The 13,762-nt window shown below is 35.3% G+C and overlaps 1 protein-coding gene across 4 annotated transcripts in view; it reads right to left on the reverse strand.

Annotated features, from left to right (window-relative positions):
- Positions 1-813: 813 nt before the first annotated feature.
- The window catches only part of NBN (nibrin), a 56,919-nt gene continuing 43,970 nt past the window's right edge, over positions 814-13,762 (reverse strand). For 2 of the 4 annotated variants that reach the window (XM_006056575.4, XM_006056578.4), the window contains exons 12-16: positions 10,884-10,952; positions 9,532-9,687; positions 8,172-8,285; positions 2,308-2,357; positions 814-980 (exon numbers count right to left, since the gene is read on the reverse strand). In XM_006056575.4, coding sequence (XP_006056637.4) covers positions 950-980; positions 2,308-2,357; positions 8,172-8,285; positions 9,532-9,687; positions 10,884-10,952 — 420 coding nt within the window. In that variant the 3' untranslated portion in view covers positions 814-949. Of the gene's footprint in view, positions 981-2,307; positions 2,358-8,171; positions 8,286-9,531; positions 9,688-10,883; positions 10,953-13,361; positions 13,685-13,762 lie in introns of those variants that run through there. The other 2 variants (XM_006056577.4, XM_025265006.3) reach the window with 2 other exon arrangements.

Consider the following 13,762-nt stretch of genomic DNA (forward strand, 5'->3'; position numbering starts at 1 on the left):
AGCACGCTCTATCTGCTAGGACAAAATATATCAGTCTTTAGAGTAGACAAAAAGACTTTACCCTAATTAAAATGTACAGTGAAAGCTATCTATATGAAAAAATTTGGAAAAACAAAGTTTTTCCTTACCATCTCCCTTTTAGGTAGAAAGAAGACAACCTTACCATTTCTACTTTTTAGATTAAAAAAGCTAGGATTCTAAAAAGCTCAACTTTTTAGAGTGTTACTCAATACCCAGTTTAGTAAGACCACCAAACAGGTCTTATCTCATTTTAGGGAGATATATCCCCAGGCTTGATGACATCCTCCACTGTCATTTCCAATATTAGAATAATATGTGGGTGGCATCTTCAATACTAGAATCCATTTCACTTGGGTTACTACAGTTAGGAAAGACTACAGGATAATGGAAAAGAAAAAAATGATAAAAAGGAAAAATATTATGCTTTGATATTACTATAACCTTCCAATCCAGTCAATAAAAAAGAGTTAGGTATATAACATTGTATCATTTCTTTAGGAAATTACTGGAAAATGATATGCATAGAAATTTGAATAGGCACTAAAAATCTCTGTAAAGAAATGAGTATCATGGATTTTTTTCAGAGGCAAGGAAACAGACAGCCAGGACAGTGGTAGAAGGGAAACTTTTTAAGGTTTTACCTTTTTATACTTTAAGAATTTTGAACTATGACTATATTAACTATTCAATAAGTTAAAATCATATTTAAAAATGAAAAAAAAAAATATAAAAGATGAGATGACAGAGACTAAAACAGAACAAACAATACTAATTGTCCCAAACAAAAGAAACTGAGTTTTGTGCATTTTATTTAACAAATTTAGGCCACAAACTTAAACCTTCTATATATGATATGAATGTACTGCAGAGGAAACTTGAAGTAAATACTAAACAGGAAATGTTTCTGGGGCTTCTTCATAAAACCTTGTTATCTTCTCCTTTTAACATTAGGATTGTATCTGTAAAGAAAGAAACTGAGTCAAATGATATCTAGATAAATGATAGTGTTCCTTTCACAAGTTAAAGGGCTTTCAAAATATAGACACGCTTTGGCAAACAGAATGAGAATGCCAGTTTTATCCCTAGGATCAAATATTAAGCAAAGACATTTTTTACTGTCATTTATCCTTTTGATGTTGCTTTGATGACTTTTTGGTAAAAGTAAAACATCATAAAAAATCCTGTAAAAGCCTTAAAGTAATTAATGAAAACAACAGTTTAAAAATTAATACATTTTTATACTTCCTCCAGACTAGCTGCAAACAGATCTCTCCACTCCCACATTAAATTCTACCATTTGCCCAAAAGAGCATAATGAACCTAAAATATAATTATAAAAGTCTTCTCCTATAGCAACTGAACAAATGTAGGTGGGGATCTGACTATACTTATGAAAAATCAGCACTATTTGTCAACATTTTCATCAATGATTCATACTTTCAATAATGAAATTAAAAATCAAATTGGCTATAAAACAAGACTCAAAATTACAGTATTTCTTGGGGAAATGTTATTCCACCCTAGCCAGTATCTACCTACAATATTGTATTTTATGCATATTTGAGAGCTAATTATTATGAAGCTTGTTGGGCCTGCAAGAATGCTGAAAATGTTAAATCTGAATTAAATTATTATTACCCATTATAAGTCCTCTAATCCTCTCACAACAACCTGCTTTGAAACTCTAATCCAGCTTCTTATTTTCATGTCTGGTATTTTACTTATCTTATTTCAAACTCTATTCATTCATAATTCTTTCTACTCAGGGCTGAAAATCTCACATGTATCACTCAAATTCACCCAGCTCAGGAGCCTTCATTGTCTAAATGCCCCACGGTGGTGGTGGTTTGGTTGCTAAGTCGTGTCTGACTCTTGCAACCCCGTGGTCTGCAGCCCACCAGGCTCCACTGTCCACGGCATTTCCCAGCAAGAATACTGGAGTGGGTTGCCATTTCCTTTTCCAGGGGATCTTCTAGACCCAGGGATCAAATTGCATCTCCTACACCAGCAGGTGGATTGTCTGCCACTGAGCCACCAGGGAAGCCCAAATGCCCATATATATTTTAAACATCTTGTGACACAGTACAAGTGAATTAAGCCCAAGCCTTTATCCAGTAGTAAAGGTGTTCAAGTAGTTAAAAAAAAATTAAAAACAAGACAAAATATTATTTAGGTGAAGGTACCAAGCATCTAATTTTAAGGAAAGGGGTTGAAACATTTAAACTCTATCAACAGAACTGAGTGTTATATACAAAAATTCACAAGAAAACTGAAATTAAACTTTACCTAAAGAGGTCATCAGCAAGAGAGTCTTCTTTTGCGTGCTGATTTTGAACCTGTCAAAATTAACATAATTTCAAAGATTTGCTCAATGACGAATATACTGTTAATGAAACTGCCATGCTGGTTGACTGCAGAGGTTAATAGCCGCCTGTTGCTCTGGCTAAGCCATGAGAAAATCACCATAGGAAAAGAATAAAAGCAAAATATAGCAATACAGCATGACCCAAATAAAAGTACACTGGGTTGATTCGTTGGGGTCGTCCTACCCTGCTAAACTAAAGAAAAACAGCGTGGACCTTGGAATGCCAAGTCAGCCCAAGTTCAGAACGCTGCTTGTGCACACACCAAGATGTTTTCCCAAAGCATATGCGGGTCTGTGACCTCCAGTTAGGTGACAGCCCTTGTACAAAAAAATAATAAAGGTAGTTTAAAGTAATTAATAAAATGGGAGACATGACCAGGGACACAGGAGGTTGACTTCATGCTGCACAACAGATTCTTTTTGTTGCCAAGACACGAAATAAACATGATGGAGCTCCAAGGAACACGACTCTGGATCCAAGAGGTCTTGAGTCCCCTGGTCCCATCTTTAAAACTTTCATTCTGTCTCTAGTTTCTTTTTCCCCAACTGTGCGTCGACCACTTTCGACCCCTACCTGCTGCGCCAGCTGCAGCAGCTGACCACATCCTGGAGGTCGCCACTTCTCGCCCATTCAACAGATCCGTTCCATTTTCCCTTCATGCCAAGATTATTGCAGAAGTCCCCTAATCAAATTTCTCCAGCCAATCTCCTCTCAAAGGTAACCAACACATATACTGCTAGTTTGTTAAGTTTTTAAACATTTTTTTCCAGCAAAACCCTTTTACTAAATGAAATGTCAATGTTTTGAGATCATACCACTGACAGAAGCCTGCGCCTTCAACCAGAGCAGCTCTCCAGTTAAAGTGGCTCTCCTCACAGTCCCAAATCAGGCCTCAGAAACTGCTACTAAATTACCTCATCCACAAAATAATTTTACACACAAACTCACCAAACTCCTAAAGCACCTTTGAGACTTAGGACCGGAAATACCCTGAGCTGTGTGCACCCTTCCTCAAGTCCAGCTGTGATCTTATCGTGTGCCATTTAAAACCCTCAATGACTTCCCCAACCTACCAAAGAAAACACACATTCTTGAGTCTGACAACCCCTAAATGGGAAAGGGTCTTCATGACCTGGCTCCATTCTACTTTCTCAATCACTTCTCACCCTCTTCTTCCTGAACCCTATTAAAGCCAGATAAACTGAATCACACAGAGACAAAACACCACACACACCTCCCAACAAACATACTGGCCTCTCTCTGCTTTTGTTCATGTTTCTTCCTCTATCTAGAAATTACTTCCTTTTCCTCCTCTTTCCAAAGCTGACCATCTTTCAAGGTGCATTTGCTCAATAATTATTTACTGCCTCCTATGTGTCAAGGAACATGTTCTTCACCTCTTTAACAATGGCTTTCTGAGTCTCTTCATTTAAAAATAAGTCTGACACTGCCATGATTGAAATGCATAACCAACAGGGACCACTGCTCAGTGTGCTGTGGCAGCCTGGATGGGAAGGGACGGATACACGCATGTGAAGGGACTCGTGCCTGAGCCCCTTCACAGTTCACCCGAAACTATCACAACATTGTTAACCAGCTATACCCCAATACAAAATAAATAACTTAAAAACAAAAACAAGTCTGATATGAAGAACGCCCACAAAACTTTAGCTATGTGCTCCTAGATTCTTATCAATTTCTACTTTCTGTTACAATTATTTGTATCACGTCTCCACTAAAGAAGTGTAAGTTCACTGAATGCAGATACTGTTTGTTTACTATAAATAATTTACATTTATGTATTTCTAGATACTATCTTAAAACAGTTTCTAAGAAAAACTCACTTAATCTTCATATAACTTCATTACTATTTTACACTATTACCCCAATTTTAACCAATAAGGAACAGAGACTTAGGTTAAGAAAAATCAGAAAACTGTCATATGGAAGAACTGAGATTGACCAGGTCTACTTGAATAAGAGCACAAGCTTATACTTGCAGGGATTCAAACTTACCAGGATGATTTCCTATTCATAAAATGAAATGTCAAAATGAAATTACATCTTTTTACATTGTCTAATAAGTAGAGCAGAACACAAATGGAAGACACAAATAGATGGAGAAATATACCATGCTCTTGGATTGTAAAAATCTATATTGTGAAAATGAGTATACCTAAATACCAAAATGAGTATTACCCAAAGCAATTACCCATGCAATGCAGTCCCTATCAAATGACCAACAGTAGTTTTCACAGAATTAGAACAAATAATTTCACAATTTGTATGGAAACACAAAAGACTCTGGATAGCCAAAGCAATCTTGAGAAAGAAGAACAGAACTAGAGGAATCAACTGTCTTGACTTCAGACTATACTACAAAGCCACAGTCATCAAGACAGTATAGTATTAGTACAAAGACAGAAATATAGATCACTGGAACAAAACAGAAAGTCCAGAGATAAATCCACAAACCTATGGACACTTTATCTTTGACAAAGGAGGCAAAAATAAACAATAGAGAAAAGACAGTCTCTTCAACAAGTGGTGATGGGAAAACTGGTGAACTACGTAAAACAATGGAACTAGAACACTTTCTAACAGCATACACAAAAATAAACTCAAAATGGATTAAAGACCTAAATGTAAGACCAGAAACTATGCAGAATACTCTTGGACATAAATCACAGCAACATCCTCTATGACCCACCTCCTAGATTAATGGAAATAAAAACAAAAATAAGCAAACGGGACCTACTTAAAAGCTTTTGCACAATGAAGAAAACTATAAGCAAAGTGAAAAGACAGCTCTCAGAAAAGGATAAAATAGTAGCAAATGAAACAACTGACAAAGAATTAATCTCCAAAATGTACAAGCAGCTCATACAGTTCAATACCAGAAAAACAAACAACCTAATCAAAAAGTGGGCAAAAGACCTAAACAGCTATTTCTCCAAAGAAGACATACAAAAGGCTAATAAACACATTCTCTCAGCTTCACCCCATCCAAGAACAAATAACACACAGCAGTTATAAACTAATCAAGATGTAGACTTCACAAACATAGCCGTGCAAAGAACCCAAAGATGAATGCAACTGATTCCTAACACTCCAACTCATTAAAAGGTGCTATAGAACTGTCCAAACCTGAGAATTCTTACTAATACTACCAATTTGGGAAAGAGCAGTCTGAGCAGGAAAGAGAAAACAACTCTTGGTGGACTGCTGGGAGGGGACTAATGGCACGGAGAGGTGAGTAAGTGGGACTGACACTGACCAAAGACACAGGCTCCAGGTATCCCTGACAGATCAGGCAAATAACCTGAGATACTAATTAGGTATAATGAAGTCAAGATCACATAAAATAGCTGGTGAGGAATAGAACAGATACAATTGAAATTTGAATTTCTGATATAGTTAAAGAGCTTAAAGAAAACCACAATGAATTTAATAAAGGAGAGTAATGTCTTAAATGTAGTGATCCCAGCAAATATAAAAATGTCTTTAAGGAGGTAATAGAAAAGTTCCTTGAAATAAAAAAGAACTGCATCTACAAATCAAAATCGCATACTGTATCACAGGAAACAAGAAGGAAGAATGATCAATACTGAGATATATTCTGATTGTTACTGACTTTCAGACCTGAGAAGGAATACGGTAGACATGCAAGTCACCTAAAAAGGGGGAAAGGGCCCTGGCATGAGGTGGGGGTGCGGAAGTACAAATAATTTCCACACTCTTCACAGCAAGGAGTCAACAAACAATTATCTAAAAGCAATATGCACTTTGAAGCAAAAACTGATTCTAACCTGACAGGGTTTTTCTTTAGGGGTCTCAGGAAATACATAGAAAGAAGAAACAGTCACACAAGTTCAGCAGTGCTTTAACTTTTCTTTCGATCAATCTGTCTCCCTCTTCCCCTCCTCAATAAAGAGATGTCTAGAACATTATGCATTTGACATTTAAATGGATAATTGGGATTTAAGTTCTTCATTCTTTTGTTTACTATTATAATTTTTTGGAATATACATCTATAAAATAAGAAAGCAAATTATTCTTTCAAAAAAGAAAGAACTAAAGGATGGTATATCCATTCTTCCATTTTCTGACAGTAAATAATCCTGACAACCCTATTTTTTGAGTGACCTAACAATTTTTTGATTTTAAAAAAGCACGTTTAAAGACAAATTTCTGAATACTACATTTAACCCACAATAAAGCAAAATATAAGTCCTGAGATGTTGTCAAATACCAAAGCCAGCTTTTGTCCTGCCCTGTGGGGATATGCAAACCACAAAAACCCAGGCTCTCCTTTGATATCTGTGTGGGAAATGAGCATTATGAAATAAAACCCAAGACAAGGAATAAAGGACTCCACCATTAAAGGGTAAAACGGGAACAGACTCTACAACACACAAAAAAAACTCCACAAATAAACTTGCTTGTCTTGACCCTGATACAAACTGAAAGAAAGAAATTTTTGAAAATCTCACTAAGTTTATAATGACAGGTTAGCCTTCACTCAAGCTTTGGGTCCAAATATGTACTAACTAGCTGAATGGCCCAAAAACATTACAAGAAGAGATTAAAGGAGTCTCATATTTCTGGAGGAAATAAACCTGAAATTAGACTTAAGGATTCCCAACAGATCAAGTTCCCAAAGAAAATGAGCAGTTCACATTCAAAGATGACAAAATACGTATTTGGAAACAAGGCACCCTGAGAGAGAACTAGATTAAACATATCAACACTTTAGGTACTGAATATAAAACAGAAGCTTTAAAATATCAGCAGGGAACAAGATTTAGATATAAATGAAATGCGCTTTCAGAAATGAAACCACACAGTATGTTGAATGAAAACTCAATGGATGAACGAAATACCAACCAGACAGATCTGATGAGAGAAGTACTAAACTGGAAGACAATCTGAAGAAATTATCAAAAGTAAAATCCAAAGAAACAAAGCAGTGAAATATCTAGAAAGGAGGTAAGATACACTGAGGAGAAACAGGGACTTACGTCACATCAGAGCTCAAGAAAGTGACACTGCCCCTGCTGCCCAGTTACCAAACAGCCTGCTGAGACCACCAGTGGAGCCCACCTTTAGTTTCCAGGAACGGTGGATAATCAGGCCATACAAAGAGCCGAGAAGACGACTTTCTGACTTTGGATGTGGGCTCTGATTCTCTCTCAACTCAGTGGTCACGGGTTTCTGAATTCTTAACTGCCATGTAGTACTTCTATACTAAAAGGTTTCTCGGTTTAATGAATTTCTGTTCAATTCTTCAGTTTAAAAAAAGGGGTTGAAAGATTTATGGATCAGGTGGACAGTCCTGTTATAGAATATACACTAGGGACTCACAACACCCAGAAAGTAAAGGAAGCATATTTTTGTATTCTCTCCTCTGAGTTCTCATTAGAGTTTATAAACACAGGCAGCTGATTATCTGTACAACAGTGAGTTTTTGGAAACCACATCCTAACATGGAGAGCTGTATAGCTGTTCATATTTTCCCAAAAGAGCAATTTTATAACTGAGGTTTGGGTTCCTGAGGTGTAGGTAGCAAATTAGTTGCACATATGATCAGTAAATTTAGAAGTCCCTTAAAGAAGTGTTATGGAAAGGTGCAAATTAATCTTAATGCTCTGTAACTCAGGAATTTTTCTGAATGAATAACCTTAGGTCACTATCTTAAGTTTGGTTTTTAAGAAGAATTTGCTCTAAGGAAATCACCAGGGATCAAACAATCAAACAAGTTACTGGGTCTGGGTTCCTACTAACCTCCATTTCCTGCCTCAACCACTCTTCTAATTCTGTATTCTTTCGAGCATGATGAGCTATTAGATCTGATCCTCCAATGATGTGTGGAAGTTTTCCTGCTCCAGGAAATGTGACCTGTAAAACAGTAAACCTTGTTAAAGGCACTAAAAAATTAATACAATCATATTTAAAAAAAAACAAACAAACTTAGAAACACAAAGACTGTAAATAACATATAAGTACTAAACATATTTATATCCCATAAATGAAAATGAGTGAAAGAGGGAGGAAACTGAGTCATTTTATTGATTTGAGTATATACACAAAAATTCAGACAAATCCTTTCATTAGAGGCAATCCTGTTAAACTTCTTTTAGTATAAAAATTTAATTTCTTTTAGTCTCAAAAAATTTCCTTGGCCAAGGATATTAGTATTTTTAAGGGTTTAAAATTTTTCCAAACTATTTTCCAGAAGTTTGTACTACTTTATACTTCACCACTCCTGTGCCAGCAGTGAATATTATATTACTTTTTATGTGGTTAACGTCATTACTTTAAAAATTTAGTATGTATTTGCATTTTAATTTAATGAGATTGTGTAATATGATATTGAATGCGAATGCCCCTGTGCTACTCATGGGGGTGGAAAATAAGCGGGAGGTATTTCCCATTGTCCACTCTAAGAAGAGATTCTTCCTGTTAAATGGCGTTCAGAACATTTTAATAATATTTTAATACTCTAAATGGCTCTAAAGTCATAGGCAGAAAACTAATGTTAATAGTAGCTCACATTCCAGAGGAAAAAGCTACAACACCCTGTAGTCACAGCAAAAATCATATAGATCATGTTCTAGAGAAAAGCAATCTTTCACAGAAATCACTCTTGAAAAAATTACTATATTCTGATCAAATGCACAAGCAAAACCTAGCAGGTCAATAGTAGTATGGAGCAAGAAACAAACACCCTAGAATAGAAACAAAAAGAATACAGATAGGATGAGAAATATTTTTTCAGCACTCCATGCTTTCATTGCTGAGGACACAGGTTTGATTCTAGTTGGATACTAAGATCCTGTAAGCTGCATTGAGCAACCAAAAGAAGACCAAAACAAGAAAGAAAAAGAACTAGCAGGACCCTAGCCAAAAGCCTGCTGTGTAAGGTAGAAAAAAAATGGGTAAATAGCATCCTTTAAAGAATTCAACCTTAATAAAGTTTTATATATTAAGTGTCAGGGTACGTACTTACTAGAGTAACTTTTAACTGTTTTAAGCAGAAGAAATAGCATCAGTTTTCAACATAAACCGCTTTTATTACTATTTAGTATATTTCTAAAAACATTTCAAACACTGCATTCTTGTTGCATTTTAAAGGAATACATACCTTTTTGAATTTCTTGAAATTCTTTAGTTCACCATAATCATTATTCACATCGGATGCATTTCTGGAAGTGGAGTTACAAACCACCAGTGATCGAAATTCAGTCAGTAACACTTTCTTCGGAAGCATCTCATCACCATCCTGAAGTTCACCATTGTTCTTAAACAGTGTTAAGATGGATAAAATAAGAAGGAAAAGGAAAATTACTTGTCACTTAAAGAACCTCTATAAAAAAGTTCAAATATCTGAAAAAACAGTAAAATAAAAAAAAGGTTTATTTCTGACATCTGAACTTTGTACTTGAAATCAAATCTTATCTATTTCAAATCCAGAAAATTACTCAAGTAGTATTTCTGACTCTAACCTCAGAAACATTTATAACATACTCATGTATAACAAAAGACTAAAAAGCCATAAATTATTTGAAATTTAATAGCATCTTCTAATAAAAATCATCCCAATAAACAATTTATCTTCTTGTATATATTTTCTTGGCAAGAAACAGTTTGCTTCTTTTCATTAAAACCATACACTGAAATTATTATATAATCCATTCTACAAGTTATCTATACTATACTTAAGTTTTCTTGATTTTCAATAATGTATGTTTTTTATTAGTTTGGACACCTCAAAAAACTCAACCACTAATTCTGGGCACACCACCTCACTAACTGAAAGCCACTTTTAAAATTCCAGATTAACAGTTATTTAATCAGTGTGAAGGTTCCTTTCTGTTGCTGAAACAGATTCTTTATGTCATTTACTATTAACTAAGTACCTACATATCCACATTCTTACAGCTGCACCATCTTTGTTTTTTAAACTGCTTTACTATATATCCATTTGCAAGCTGCTAACAGGACTAAGATAAAGACAGTAAGGGAGAGATGAAAAAACAGAAAAATCAAAAGAAAAGGTTCATGTGACAGTGACAGAATGTAATCAGTAACTCTAATAAAATAAAAATAGCCTAATATTTTTGTAGTTTGTTCTAGAGTTTACAAATATTTCATATCCATTACTCTATTTTATATAAACAACAACGCTATTGTAGAAATATCAAGTGTTTTTATAAACAAAGGACTTGAAGTTCGTAAATGTGAAAATGACCTATTAAAAGTCTCATATCTATGGAGTAGAGGGCAGAGAATTACACTCAGGCTTTCTCCACATTCTTTTTGCTATACCATGTTTATAATATGATCTGTCCATTTGCAGAGGAAGTATAATTATGAAATAGACCAAAATTATAGAAACAGAATCAGTTTTAATCCTAAGAATGAAGACTCGTAAAAAAATCCATGAAATGACAGTCAATATAAGTCAAATCTTTATAAAATTAAAAAATTCCTCACAGATAGTTCTTTAGTTGACCAGAGTGATTCTTTCTTGAGCTCACACTTCTTCTCAATTTCATTTTCTTGCTAAAGAAATAAAAAATACTGTTCATAAGAGTTACAAGATGGAACCTTTCTGAAAACCTTAGAGATTATTCATGTTCTTGATCTATGACTTTCAAGTATCTTTCCTAGAGAAACTATGAGATGAGAATAGAAATATATTTAGAAAAAGACTGTAGGATGAGTTATAAAAGTAAAGAACTGGAAGCAATCTAAGTTCATACAAGTTATATAAAGAGTATAATATGAGAAATGATCATAATATAAAGGAATTACAATGGCTATAAAATTGCATTAACATTTGAGTCCAATTTGAAAAATAAGATTTAAAAAAGAAAATGCCAAAATATTAACTGGCTATCTACAGAAGATAGGATTATCAACAAATTGTTATATTTTTATTTTTCATATATCTACATGATTGTGTATTACTTTTATAGTCAAAAATAAAAACAAATTTTTAAGGACATCTATCTAAATTTATTTATAATTGAATGTTAAATATCCTTAATCCAGGAAGAGTTATTTTAATTGTCCAAGGTATTTATCCATAAAAAAAATGGAGACTGCCTTGCATAAAATCATACTATCCTTCATATTCATATATCCAGCTCACGTACTAGATAAAAGTACATTACACAGATAGCTTTCTAATACTTTCAATAAAAACTACAATCCCTTTGGATACAACAGGGGGGCATATCATTTTACATCAAATTTTCAATGATTCAGTAATAAAAATGCAGAAAAATGTTAATAATAAGTTGGAAAGAAAAAGCAAAATGTACTCTGAGCTTGCTTAGAGACTAAAGAAATTAGTGTTATTTATCAGTAGAAAGATTAAAAATGTCTATGCCAAGGCTACCGCATACCCTTTATTGAGTATTTTCACATACATCACCCACTATAAATTGTTGTCACAATCACATTTTAACCCCCTACCTTTTTTCCCCATTCTGTCCAACTCCCTCAAACTTGCTCATCCCCTTGAGCAAGTTTTTATTTCCTATCTCATAGAATCACACTATAAAACCATACCCAGAGCCTTGGACTGTAAGCTTGGGAATTTTCCAATACTTTTTCCTCTCTCCTCATTTCTCTTATTAAGTCAATCACCACGTCCTAGAGACTCTACCTCCTAAAGTTCTATCAAACTTATCCTCTCAGACTGCCTTTCATGTTAGCACGCCCAGTGTCTAGAATGAATGACATTCTGAGAAAGCTGACAAAGGGAACAGCCAAAATAGGGTGAACCAAGGATTTCTGTCCCAGTTGTCAAAACCTAGATAAGTCAGCTTGGCAAGTTACGTAACTCCTACGTCAGTCTCCAAATTTGTCCAGTGTGTATAGTACTACCTCAGTGTACGTTGCTGTAGACAATATGACAGTATCCAGTAAACGACAGGTGTAACTGCCGGGCTTTCACGGATGCTACAGGCTTCCCTGGTGGCTCAAACAGTAAAGAATCTGCCTGCAATGTGGGAGACCTAGGTTTGATCCCCGGGTTGGGAAGGTCCCCTGGAGGAGGAGGGCATGGCAATCTACTCCAGTATTCTTGCCTGGAGAATCCCCATGGACAGAGGAGCCTTGTGGGCTACAGACCATGGTGTCACAAAGAGTCAGACACGATTGAGTGACTAAGCACATAGTTATTTAACAGAAGAGGAAACCTTAATTCAAAATAGAAGCGTAGAAAAGAGGTGAAGAAGAGACTTCTGTAGACAGTGGGTGCTGTTAGGAGGAAGGTTAACAAGGATGTGGAGTCATGTGGGCATTTTATGAAGATGGGGATTGAAAGGAAAGCCAAGTCTCTGGCACAGCTGTCATTCACATAAGGATAGACTCCTAACAGGGGTATCCAGCCAATAGCTTTCTATTTTAGCTTATAGGAAATCTTACAGACATGCTAGAATCCATATTTAATTCCCAAGCAGAAAAATGATCGTTCTAATATCAATGTATTTTAGAAAACGTCCTTCTGATATACAGCTAAGGAAGCCAATGCCAGAGAGAAGTATCATAATTTTGCCGTCTTGAGCTTCCCTGGTGGCTCGGTGGTGAAGAACCTGCCTGCAATGCAGGAGACGTGGCAGGAGCCGCAGGTTCAACTCCTGGGTTGGGAAGATCCCCTGGAGAAAAAAATGGCCACCCATTCCAGTATTCTCATCTGGATTTCCTTTTTCAAAAAAGTTTTAAACAATTATCTTATATTGAAAGCAAAAATACTTTTGTTAACAAGGTTCTTACTAAAAAAGTATAAATATAGTGATTTAACTTTAGTATTTCCAGAAGCATGTCACAATCAAGTTGCTACTCACTTTCCAAAAGTATGCTACAACGTATTTACGTTGTGCCTTGTTTTTATTCAGAATGTCATGAATTCTTTTTAAAAAAAAAAAAAGACAAAGGAAATTATGCTGCAGAATCATAGAGCAAAATAAAGTCATTACATTCCCTGGTATCATTATACAGCATATAAACCTTGGCATTAAATGAGAGGTCTTTCCAGGTCCACAAAAAACTGTTAAAAAAACTTTAAAAGTGTTTCTCATACCACTGGAGGGTATATGGTGCTCACTTCTTGTCTCTCCCACTCTGGGCCCTAATGCCCAGTTCCTTGGGTGACATTAGCCCTGGGAGAATGTGTGGTCAAAGCAGGTCATAGGAATTAATTTGCAGACAGGATTGACCAAAGTATTCTGTGACTAAAACTACAACTCTGTTAGAGCTGTGGTACTGCCAAGTGGTGGACCCATCTGCAAAATAATTTAAGAAAAAGAAAAAAAAAAAGCCATTAAAAAAGACATAAACTATGTAAAAGGACAAGAAGACTA

Source organism: Bubalus bubalis, chromosome 15 (genome assembly GCF_019923935.1).
Source record: "Bubalus bubalis isolate 160015118507 breed Murrah chromosome 15, NDDB_SH_1, whole genome shotgun sequence".
Classification (NCBI taxonomy): Eukaryota; Metazoa; Chordata; class Mammalia; order Artiodactyla; family Bovidae; genus Bubalus; species Bubalus bubalis.